This window comes from Hibiscus syriacus, unplaced genomic scaffold, assembly GCF_006381635.1.
Source record: "Hibiscus syriacus cultivar Baekdansim isolate YM2019G1 unplaced genomic scaffold, ASM638163v2 tig00111408_pilon, whole genome shotgun sequence".
In the NCBI taxonomy this organism is placed as follows: Eukaryota; Viridiplantae; Streptophyta; class Magnoliopsida; order Malvales; family Malvaceae; genus Hibiscus; species Hibiscus syriacus.
In genome coordinates this window covers 548,565-561,043 of record NW_024063085.1, presented here as the reverse complement: position 1 = coordinate 561,043, position 12,479 = coordinate 548,565, and the positions used below count along the sequence as shown (strand labels likewise).

Below are 12,479 nucleotides of genomic sequence, written 5' to 3'. Positions count from 1 at the left end.
ATAACCTATGTAAGTGAGAAGGGTTAGCCGCCTTCTATGAAAAATGTTGGGCCATTTTTCTAGCACACTTACTAGAATCTTGAGGTAAGATGGCCAAATATATACTTTTGTATATATATATATATATATATATATCTTACACATCGAGGACTCAGGTGGATGAAGGGGTTAGTTGTATGTTATGAGTTTACCCCCATCTTAGAAAGTTCCAGACTAGTTTCACTTATCTAAGAGAAGGATTGCTCATTATCACTATGTACTAGTTCCAGATACGTTCACTAGTGCTTAAGCAACTAATCTCGCTATTGCTCTTCTGGAAAGTTTGTTTTCGAGTTTCAGAAGAATTCTTTCGCATTAGTGGGGGAATGTTTGTAATGCTCAATCCCACATAGTATTGGAAATACTATTGGGAATGGGTATTTATAGTTTGTATTTCCCACTTCCTTGTTAAGTGAAAGAGAACAAGGGGGACTCTCTGTCCGTCTCGTCTCGTCTTGGCTTGGCACGGCACGGCTCGGCTCGTGGTTGTGGTTGTGGTCGTGGTCGTGGTCGTGGTAATACGTGTCTTTGACATGTCCGCGCAGATACTATCTTTTTAGAGAAAATTCTTGAGGAATTTCTCTTTGAAAGAAACAAATGGAAAAATGTGAAAGATTTCAACTGATATTTATAGGCTGCTGATGACTATTTAAATTTAAATGATAACAGTTGGTTTATGAGAGTTATCAGAAATTAAACAACTTTTCCTAAATTAAATCAAAAATGTTAAGATGTATCTGGACTGATTTCTAACTTTGTACAAAGGGGACAAGCTGTTAATATCAGGAGTTACAGGAGTTATTTGATTTAATTCCAGGGGTTACATGATATAATTTCGGGAGTTATAACAGCTGAAATAATGATGCAAAGAACCTGGACTATTTCTGAGTCAGGTTTATCTAGGCGTTTCAGCTGTTACAAAGAAGAGATTTAATCTTGAAATTTTATGGATGATTTTAACCCTATTTCTAGCCTACAAATAGAGAGTTATATTCAGCTTCTCAACTCACTCTCAACATTCAGAATTCACTCTCCAAGTGTTTTCTAAATATTCTCTTTGTGTGCTTTCCGATATGAAGAGCAATACCACCAATAGTCCACTCAAATTTTGGGTGTACGAAATTCGGAGCGACCTTGTTAACCTCGGGGAACGGTGCACCTACTGCAGCGATTACACACATCGGGACTAATTCGTTTCTAAGGTAGTGTTTATACCACGACACGGTTTACCAATCTATTCTTTTTCAATTACTGTTTATCTTTCCTGTCAGTGCTAACGGTGTGGTTTTGCAGTCTATTTTACCAACAGTAACATACCATCGTATTAAATTTGAATATGTGATTTGATTATAATTTATGATTGTTAATGATCTTTCAATAATTTAATTCATTATTATAGTTTGTTTGTCGATATAATCATATCTGGTTGTATTTATATTTTACTTGAATTTTTTGGATGAATTCTTAATCTTTTCCTTATATGATCATATACAATCACAAGTGGTTGAACTTTGACATCAATAATTATAAAAGCTGTCCTGATTATATGTTTAGTTTATCAAAACATGAATGATAAAATCAAGAGATAATGCATATTTGGCATTCATCCCTACTATATATATATATATATATATAATCATCCAAACATTGAGAGAAAAATGAGAACAAAAATCATAAAAAAATAAAAAATATATATATTAAACCTAAAGATACAAAAAAATGAAATATTTCATTAAAAATGACAAATAACATTAAAAGAACCTAGTAACCTTTATAAAACTTATTGTCTATGTGGAACAAGAAGCTTTGCGAAGTGACAAAAGAATGGTGAACGAACCAAACTATCTTACAAACGGCTTCGCTACACAATTTTGATTATATCAACAAATAGCCTTTTTATCAAAGACAATATTTGGTTATATGTGACCATCAACAAACCAAACTAATCAGAAAACAAATGTGGTGAGTGTATTTGTGAGAGCATCAAAACAACCGTAAATATATGCAAAAACGTATCAAAAGCCATAAAGATTATACCACAAGAACAGAGAAAACGTGTACCACAAAAGTATAAAAAAATATATCATAAAGACAAATATCATTTTTTCAAAATTTAAAATTATTCAAGAAAAAAGAAAAACAAAAGACATAGTATAAAAACAATAGAACTAATAATCTCAATCAACATTAAGACCGATATCTTTGTCAACTAAAAAATTAAATAAAGACGAAAAAATATTGAGAAAAAATCTCCCTAATTATATATATATTTTTAAAAAAAATTACAATTAAGTTTATCGCGTACAAATTTATTCAAACATAATGTCTAAACCCTTAAAAAACACAATCAAGAGCTACCAACAATTAATAGATAACTAAGGATAAGGATAAGCTTCATGGTGACAGATTATCTTCAAATTAATAATTTACATGAAATGAAAAACTAGTTAAACACTTAAAACGGTACCCCACAATTCATTCATTGTTTTTCTTCAACCACAGAATGTGATAATCAAGCTTGGAAGCAGTAGAGTTGCAAAGGAGATGAAACCATGCAGCCTTAAACCTCCGTCACTGTAGTCAGTGTTGATCCCGATTCCGGAAGGGCCTAAGCCGGTGCCGGCTCCTCCCAACACTCCTACTGGTGTTGTTGAACCGTACGGTGTCGTTGTGCTTGTTGGGGTGGTTGTGCCTGGGATCATGGTCGAGGGAGTTGTGTTGGTCGTGGTGCCTGCGGCACTGATTCAAACCCCAAAAAAGTTGACAAATATTTCCCAAAAGCAAAGAATCATACAAGAATTAACAATGCATATCACAAAACAATGAATTCTTTAGCCCTAAACCCATCAATTGTGAAACATCCATGAACTTTAACCTAGTTTTTATTATAAATATATGTGTTGGTATTTGGTAATGGATTTGTGACGGATTTATGTTGAAGGCTCATGAACCAAGGAAAGCTTAAAGTGGTAAGAGGTAAAAAGGAGATAGGGGAGTGATCTTTTAATCCGAAATTAAGTCGAAAGTTTTTTCTTTCTTTGAATAGCATGGGTGATTACAAGGTGATATCTATTTAGAATTTTCTTAACCAATTCACAACTTACATGACACCTAACAGATAAACAACCCAAAAGTTTTAGGGAGAACAACTTTCCTTTTTATCACTAAATTCTCATTAAAGATCATTCAATGAGTTCTTAAGTCAAAAGTTCGGATTTAGGAGAGTATAATAAACACCATAACTATATGGGAAAATGCTTACCTGACACTAGATGGGAAAGCACACCCTGCAAAGCCTATAACAAAAATAATTAACAACATAACACAGATTAATTTGAAATCAATATCTAACAATTAAGTTATTTATACTTCTAAGATAAAAGGTAAACGCAGGAAGTAGAGATAAGGGAAATTACTAGGGTCAGAAGGAGAGACAATGGCAGTGCCAGCAAAATCACAAGAGCCTACAGCCTGGCCTTTCCTTTGGAAATAACTGTTGACGGCATAATTGCAGTGAGCTCTAACAGTGTTGGGGTTGAAACAGGGGCCATTGGAATGGATAGGGTTACAATCAGCTCCAGCTCCACATGCATAATCCAATGTCTTCTGCAACATTGCATCCCCCACTCCATCTTTGCATATACACCATGTTGCACCTGTCCCCATGAAAATGCAGATAAAATTAGTCACTTTTACTTGACCATTGAACAAAAGAGGGTTTATTCTGGGGAAAAAAGAGCTGACTCGAGGTGCCTGTGACGGCCAAAATGAGCAGTGCAAACACAAAGGCAGACATGGGAGAGTACTGTGGGGAGGAAAGGGTATTAGATAAGAGAAATGGAAGTCGCTCACTCTCAGTGGTATGAAACAAGGAGAGAGTAAATGGTGGGATCATTTGGTATCAGTGGTGTCATATGTTTGATGTCTCCTTCTGCAGTGCATTTTTGTTCTTTTTCATCCATATTTATTTCTTGAAATTTCTTTTTACTGGATTTCATAATATGGTTTTATAATTCTTTTATAAAACCAGAAAAATAGAAAATGATATAAAAGTGAGTCAGCTATGAGTCATCACTCACCGACCACCTCCATGAGTCATCACTCACCCTAAGTGGACCCTAACTAGAGATAGGCTGGCAGTGGCAGTGGTGGCCATCACAAGTGTTTAAACTTTGCCAAAAATGATATGACGAGTCCTTTGAATTCCATCATTTACTGCTCCGTTTCCTTTTGTTCGAATTCAGAAGGTGAATACAGCCTTTCAGGTGGTCACGGTTCACCCCTCTATTCCATTTTTCTTCTCTTTTTTTATCAAATGTTAAAATTCATGGTTGAGAGTGTTTGTCGGTAAAGAAAATCCAAGAAAGATCAATGAAAAAATTGACAAATTGGAGAGGAAGAAAATGATTCTGGTCATCGAAAATTTACTCGTTAACCCTTTTGAATTTATTCAGAGTATGCAGTCAACGTTCTTACCAAGTGTTGCAAACATTTTGATGCAGAGGTTTACCGCATCAAAGAACCCAGCATCTCAGAGTAATATGCATTGTCCAACACAAAATCTTGTTCCTGCATTGTCCAACACAAAATCTTGTTACCGATTTGAATCAAATTATTTTGAGTTCAAGCTAATTTAAGTTTAAGTCGGGCAAATTCATGTTGTTGGCTCGAGTTGGATTTATAGATTTGAATCAAAACTGATAAGTGTATTTGAGAATCATATATAGAACATAATCGACAATTATTAGACATCAAATGCTTCAATCAGAGGAAATGAGAAAAACACAACCTACCAGCTACAGAAGCATATCCAATAGCAGCCAGACGAGAACCAAATAGTGCCCATATCATTGTGATGGGCTGAATACTTTTGTAATACTCAATTTACCATTAATAAAAGAAGCAGTTTATTTTCTCAAAACTATTCTATCTTGATACTTTAGATTGAAGCCCTTAATGGCCGTCTCTTGCTTTACCTTGGACTGCTGCCGCTCGGCAGCATCCGACCACCGTGTCGAGCTTTTTCAACATCATCAAAGAAGAGTGGGACTCCAAATCCAAATATATAGATAGCCTGCAAAATGATGATTATACAAGAAACAAGGCTGAAAATAGCAGCACAAATGAAAGTCGATATGATGATTAGCACAACAGTTCACAAAATGGTCTGTGTGAAGTATACCTTGAGATGTTACCTATTGAGGAACGGTTCACAAAAGAACAACTACCACAAAATTGAACATTGTACACTGATATTGAGAAGTTACCATGAGAAGCATATCAACAGCAACGATGATCCCTGAGATGGGAAAATACGTGCTAAAGCTTCCCGCCTACCGCCCACTCACGTAACTCTCCTGAAGTAACGAACCGACCGAGCTGATCTCTAAACATAACAACCCAGAGGATGTTAATAGTGACAGAAAATTCCGAGCAACCTCCTTTTCATTACCACATTGCCGTGACTCTTCATTAATCAAGTTTAACAATCAGAAACTAATAGGAACCAGCTCCAAATCATATTTTCAAGTTCAAACAGAGTGAAACAACAAACATTTTTTCATGTATTTGGAGAGTTATATCCCCGATCCATATATATCTGGACATGCATTAGACACAGATACTTCATGTAAAACAAAGAATTCCAGAGTAACAGAGCATCAGATAGTACTCCATTTGATTGTTACTTTTCTATTTGCATTTTACTTGAAGATTACTAAATCAGAAAGCTAAACAAAACCAACAAAATCAAATTCAATCAGAACTTACAAAACGCAAGGCTTATTCACAATCTTCTGCCTTGTCATTATTCCTTGATAAATTATCAATTTTCTTTTACAAAATCGGAGATATACCTGAAAAGAACACCAAGCGAGGTTAAGTCCGGCAGCAAGCCAGAGAAGGGCATAATAGGAAATCACGACGACCTTCCCTTTCTCCGCTTCTCAACGTTTGCTTAGCGTTCATCGCTAGGTACACCACGAAGAAGCACCGGACCAACCAGAAGGGCGTCGTACCAGAACCTGCACGTTGATTTCGGGGATCAGGGGCTGGAAAATTTAAGGACTTGTGATTATTTGGTGGATGGTGCTAGGCAATCATAAATTGAAAATCGGAGATTTGATCAACCACCTTGACGATTGTCAGTAAGATTTCAACCACTTCTAAATGGAGTTTCAATTTGTATAGATTAGTGCACTTTGCTGAATTTAAAATTTTGGTGATGAAATTAAAACTGTTGAAGTTGAGTAATCAAAATAAAATCATAACCAAAACTGAATGACCAAAAAGTGTAGTTTATTATTAACATGAACTTTGCAAACTCGAAAGGGTTCTATAATGAACCCTTCAACACCTTAAAACCCCAGAAAGGGAGAAAATACACTTCAAATTTGGACCCAAAACAAACAAACAAAAGCAAACACGCTTCATGCTTTACATATCCATCTCATCAGCTTCATCATCATCATCCATCTCTTCAACCTTCATCTTCTGCACGGCCTGCACGGCGGCATCACTTGTTGGCCCATTTGGGATCTGGATCAACACCTCAGATTTTTGGCCGGTGGCACCGTTAACCAAACCTCCATTTTTCTCCACACGATACACCAATTCGTTTCCTTTAGGACTGGCATCTATGTAAACCGTGGAGTTCTCGTCAATTTCCTCTTTCACCAACATCCTCGACAGCTCCGTTACCACCCTCTTCTCCAGCCATCTCCTTATTGGTCTTGCACCATATACCTATATCAACAAAGTTATCAACATCTTCGCCAACACAAAAGTTTTAACATATTAGACTGAATCAATATATAACATGCATGATGGTACTTACCGGATCATAACTCTCTGCTAATATGTAGTCCAGAGCTGCATCTGTTACAGCCAATGCAATACCTCGCTCGGCAAGCCGGCTTGCAACATCCTTCATTTGTAGTCTAGCAACTTTCCTCAATTGGTCATGCGACAGTGGATCAAAGACTACGATCTCATCCAGCCTGTTCAGCAACTCCGGCTTAAAGTGTTTTCGAACCTGTTGAACCACAAAACACAAAACATGTTTCTTCAAATGCTTCAAAATCAAACTTGGGTATGGTGCAAATATTGAGAATTTGTTCATTTAATTACCTCCTGCATTACTCGGTCGCGTGCGACTTGCATAGAACATTTTCCGCTAAGCCCCGATAGAAGATGTTCCGCTCCAAGATTTGATGTCATGATGATCACTGTGTTTCTAAAGTCAACAGTGCGGCCTTGACCATCGGTTAATCGACCATCATCCAGGACTTGGAGTAAAGTGTTGAAGACGGAGATATGTGCTTTCTCGACTTCATCGAAAAGCACAACGCTGTACGGCCTCCGCCTTACAGCCTCAGTAAGTTGCCCACCTTCCTCGTATCCAACGTACCTGATAAACAAAAAAAAAACGAAAAGATATGTTAGTTACTACTGTATGATCACATTCAAATGGAGCATAGCATGTACAAGAAGCATCAGCATACCCCGGTGGTGCACCGATAAGTCGAGCAACCGAGTGTTGCTCCATATACTCAGACATGTCGATCCTGATGAGCTGGTTCTCATCATCAAAGAGTTGTTCTGCTAGTGCCTTAGCAAGCTCCGTCTTTCCGACACCAGTTGGACCCAAGAAAAGGAACGAGCCTGTCGGTTGTTGAGGTCGTCCTAGTCCAGCTCTTGACCTCAAAACAGCCTCTGCAACAGCATCGACTGCTTGGTTTTGTCCCACCACTCTTTGATGCAGCCTCTCTGCAAGCCCAATCAGCCTCTCTTTCTCATTCTGTCCGAGCCTCGTGACAGGAATACCGGTCCAGCGGCTTACAACCTCTGCAATATGTTCAGGTCTAACCGTTTCCGTTAACATGACATTCTCATCTGTGTTATCTGAGTTCCCTTCAAGCTGCGCTATTGCAGATTCAACTTCCTGAATCGCTCCATATCTCAAATCCGCAGCTCTCGCCAGATCATATCGTCTTTCAGCCTCCTGCAATGCAAACATGAGCTCTTCTCTCTTCTGTTTCAATCGCCGGATCTCATCAACCCTTTGTTTCTCCTTCCTATACTTCATCATCAGTGGCTGAAGCTTGTCCCGCAAGTCATCAAGCTCTTTCCGAACCTAGACCAAAGGAACACAAGTTAGATCCAATAACCTAAGCAAATTAACATAATAAACTACTTTTACGATAGTAAACACATACTTCGACCAGTCGAGCTTTGCTCGCTTTATCCTTCTCCTTCTCCAAGGCATGCAGCTCGACTTCTAATTGCATTCGTTTCCTTTCAAGATTATCGATCTCTTCGGGCTGACTGTCGAGCTGAACTCTCACATTTGCACAAGCTTCATCGACTAAGTCGATAGCCTTGTCCGGAAGATGGCGTCCTGAATTGAACAAACAATACAATGCAAATAAGTATCATGTAGGAACTTCAATAGCAGAAAATAACAAATATTGATAAGGTGAACCCTAGAGCTCGAAATGTGGCGAGGAAATGTACTATATACCAGTAATGTAGCGACTTGACAACTGCGCTGCCACCACTATGGCTCGGTCTTGAATGCGAACACCATGGTGACCCTCGTATCTTTCTTTCAGCCCTCGAAGGATGCTGACAGTATCTGCAACACTCGGCTCAGCTACATAAACCTGTTGGAACCTTCGTTCAAATGCGGCATCCTTTTCAACATACTTCCTATATTCCTCAAGTGTTGTGGCACCGATGCATCGAAGTTGACCCCGAGCAAGCATAGGCTTAAAGAGGTTAGCCGCATCCATGGAACCCTCAGTTCGACCGGCACCGAGCACTAAATGGATTTCATCGATGAAGAGAATCACTTTTCCTTCGGCTTCCTCGACTTCTTTCAACACAGCCTTCAATCTTTCCTCGAATTCACCACGATATTTCGCTCCGGCAACCAATGCACCCATGTCCAACGCAATAACTCTCACATCGCTGAGATTACTAGGAACATCCCCTCTCACAATTCTTTGAGCCAAACCCTCTACAACTGCAGTTTTACCGACACCAGGTTCCCCGATAAGAACCGGATTGTTCTTAGTTCTCCTCGAGAGGATTCGGACAACCCTTCGGATTTCCTCGTCTCGACCAATAACTGGATCAAGTTTGCCTGCCTGCTCTACAAGATCCCGGCCGTAGGTCTTTAAAGCTTGAAATGTAGTGTCCCCTGAAGCACTCTCCACCTTCTTCCCTTCCTTTCCTCGAAGCTTTTCGACTTCGGATTTCACTCTGGCCGGAGCAACACCGGTTTCCTTTATCAAATCAGCTATCTGGGAATCTTCGAGAAGGCCAATAATCAACTGATCAACAGCCAAATAAGAGTCTCCGTGGGCCTTCTGTGCCGCCTGGGCTCGACGGATTACCTTAATAAGTGAAGTACTCGCGGGGATTTCATCCGGGGCAGGTGACTGTGATGGTAGCTTCTTCAACGCCTGATTGAACACCCTCTCGGCGGCTTGCGCTGCGCTTTCACCGCCGGCATTGGATATGGATTGAGGGAAAACGCCACTGGGATCGGAGATTAAAGAAAAGGCAAGATGGAGAGGTGTGAATTGAGCGTGGCCGTTGCTCATCGCTAGCTCGTGAGCAGAGGCAAGAGCCTCATTTGTCTTGTGTGTAAACTTCTCGGGATTCATTGTCGATATGAAGATTGATGGATATACTTGAGTTGAAATGTGAAAACAGGGAGTTTCTGTTGTTTTTTCCTGGAAAAAAAATCTGTTCGGGTACTCGAGAATTGGAATGCTTTGTAAAGGTGAGAATTGATGATTTCAATTGAGAAATTGTGAGGAAGGAGAGAGGAGGAGAGTGGGTTTTTGTAAGAGTGGAAGACATGAGTCTGGAATATGATAGTTGTTGCTAGAAACTACTGGACAACGGTTAGTCGATGAGCCGAACATCCTCGATTTCTCTATTGTTATTCCACTCGCTTTCCTAAGATCTTTGTCTTCACACGCCTCATAGAAAGCGTTAATTTCACTATAATTTACTTAAGAGTAAATTATATATTTAGTCACTATTTTTCATACAGTTTTATTTTAGTCACTCAATTATTTTTTAAAAATCATATCTAACGTTATGTTTTGATCATCTAATATTAAAAAATAACGATAATAATAATGCGTCACCATAGGATAATGACATATTATCATTGAAAAAAATAAATAAATAATTTTTATGTCAATAGTTTTATTTATTTTTAATGAAGGGTAACCAAAAATCACTATATATGATTTTGAAAACAATAGTTGAGTGATCGAAACGGAACTGTAAGAATAATTGTGTGACTAAATACATAGTTTATCCTTTATTTAATCACTAATAAGTTTATAAATAGATATTAAATTTTAGAAAATTATAATTAAATCACTCAATTAATTGATTGTGATAATTATGTTTTTTCTCGTTAAATAATAAATAATAATTTTGATGAGGAATATTTAAATAAAAATATTCATATGTTCTAAAATATTAAGTCGAATCTTTTAAATAAAAAATATTCATATGTTTAATTATTTTTAAAACAATAATTTTAGTTAAATCTATTGAACTTTTAGACTTATTATATTATAGTGATCATATTGTTACACTTAGATAAATTTAAAACTTTTTATAACTTTTGAAAACTTAATAGTTAAATGATCATTTGAGCATAATTTAGTGACATTTGATATACTTTACTTTTGTTATTTATTATCATTAAGGGTAAATTATAAATTTCATCAATCAGCTTTCTTCTCATTCCCAATTTGATCATTGAAGCTTAAAAAATATTAAATTTATTCATTAAACCTTCAATGTACTTCTATTTTGGTCAATCATATATTAAATCATAAATGGAAGGTGATATGGAAGCTATATATTTTTATTAACATATAATCCATGTGTCATGCACATCATTTTTCATTTTTTTCCTTTTTTTAATTGTATTCCTCCAAAGATGACAGTCATGCAATTGCATCTTCATGTCACGTCGACTTTGTAATTACTATTATTTGATGTCTTCTTTGATAACTCATGATATTGACAAACTCGTCTCATTATCTCTTATCACTCTATCGATTTAGATTTTACCTAAATTACTTTAAGACTCATAAAACAATCTTAAACCCATAACTCTTAAAATCCTAAACCACTATGATATATATCCACCATTCATTCACCATAAATTAAAATATACAACTCGTTTCCTCTTTCTACACTTCTCTATTTTGATTTGGAAGATGTTTTGTTATCGAAAAATCGAAAGAAGTTTAAAACTAGAATATATAATGATAAAAATGAATGATCAAAGTAGAAGCAAATAAAAGAATTAAGTAAGTAAAATTAAATTTTTTAAAATTTAATGATAAAAATGAAATAAAGTTAAGTGGTGTAATTTTTAATTTACCCTATTATTAATCAGAATGAAACAGTTCCCAAAAGATAAAATAATATATATTGAAGTTGTCTAGATATTATTCCACGTGCTGTTTCCTACACGTGTCATGCAGCTGATAATTTACTATCCAATATCCTATACGCTTCCCTATACACGCTGCAAGACACGCGCTGTTCAGATCGGTTGCCATTTTCTATATTTAAAAACTCAAAATAGTTTAAGGGGAAGTCTGAGGCCAATTTTACTTAAAAAGTACTTTATTATTTATCGAAATAACACTCAATTGTCATTATTTATTAAAACATCAACTATTTGAATAAAGCACATTTTACAAAGTATTGTTTACGCGTATGTGATAAAGATGTTTTTTTTTTATAAAAGGCATATTATGCTGTTTGGGCACCCGTGTAAAACACATTTAATAAAATGCACTTTGAAAAATTTTAAAAATTAAATTAAAAAAACCAAATATGTAATTAGATATATATTGGCTACATGAGTTAAAAAGAGTAATGGTGCTAATTTATACAGGCGTAAATAGAGTGTTTAAGGCTTTCTTTGTTAACAATATATGATAAAAACTAAAATGGGTTCTTTACTTCTTTCTCGTATTATTTTATTAAATTTTATTATTAAAATATATATAAATTAAAATTTAATATTTTAGTATTTTAAATATCTTATAAATTACGAATAAAATTTATTAAAATTTTTGTATAAATATTTAATTGTTATAATATTCTATAGTTACTAGTAAATTATTATAATATAATTATTTAGTTTTGATGTATTAAGAAGAATATTTCAAAAAATAAAAATGAAATGATCTAATGAATTTAAATTTTAACAAATTTATTTTTATTAAAAGTTGTTTTTCTTTATATTTGGCGTGACAATATATCAATTCATATTTTCATATAGGACTCAACTTAAATTATAAATATGAATTTTCAATTTCAAACTGAATTTGATGACGTCTTGTAAAAGATATTATAAAATATATAATTATTTATTTAATTTAAAT

At 35.7% G+C, this 12,479-nt stretch overlaps 2 protein-coding genes across 3 annotated transcripts; both read right to left on the bottom strand.

Moving 5' to 3' along the window:
* Positions 1–2,343: 2,343 nt before the first annotated feature.
* Positions 2,344–3,957, bottom strand: LOC120162801 (PLASMODESMATA CALLOSE-BINDING PROTEIN 3-like). Of its 2 annotated transcripts, XM_039172877.1 has the most exons (5): positions 3,784–3,957; positions 3,456–3,695; positions 3,302–3,335; positions 2,723–2,778; positions 2,344–2,692 (listed from the first exon to the last, which is right to left on the bottom strand). In XM_039172877.1, the coding sequence occupies exons 1-5, from the start codon at positions 3,932–3,934 to the stop codon at positions 2,532–2,534; spliced, it is 642 nt and encodes a 213-aa protein (XP_039028808.1). In that variant the 5' UTR covers positions 3,935–3,957; the 3' UTR covers positions 2,344–2,531. The 2 variants fall into 2 exon arrangements, with proteins under 2 accessions (XP_039028808.1, XP_039028807.1); XM_039172876.1 differs by having other exon boundaries at positions 2,344–2,778.
* Positions 3,958–6,315: 2,358 nt separating this feature from the next.
* On the bottom strand, positions 6,316–9,854 carry LOC120162802 (chaperone protein ClpB1-like). The gene is made up of 6 exons (XM_039172878.1): positions 8,561–9,854; positions 8,256–8,437; positions 7,542–8,173; positions 7,168–7,447; positions 6,875–7,072; positions 6,316–6,783 (listed from the first exon to the last, which is right to left on the bottom strand). Exons 1-6 carry the CDS (start codon positions 9,708–9,710, stop codon positions 6,475–6,477), a joined length of 2,751 nt encoding a protein of 916 aa, XP_039028809.1. The 5' UTR covers positions 9,711–9,854; the 3' UTR covers positions 6,316–6,474.
* Positions 9,855–12,479: the final 2,625 nt, after the last annotated feature.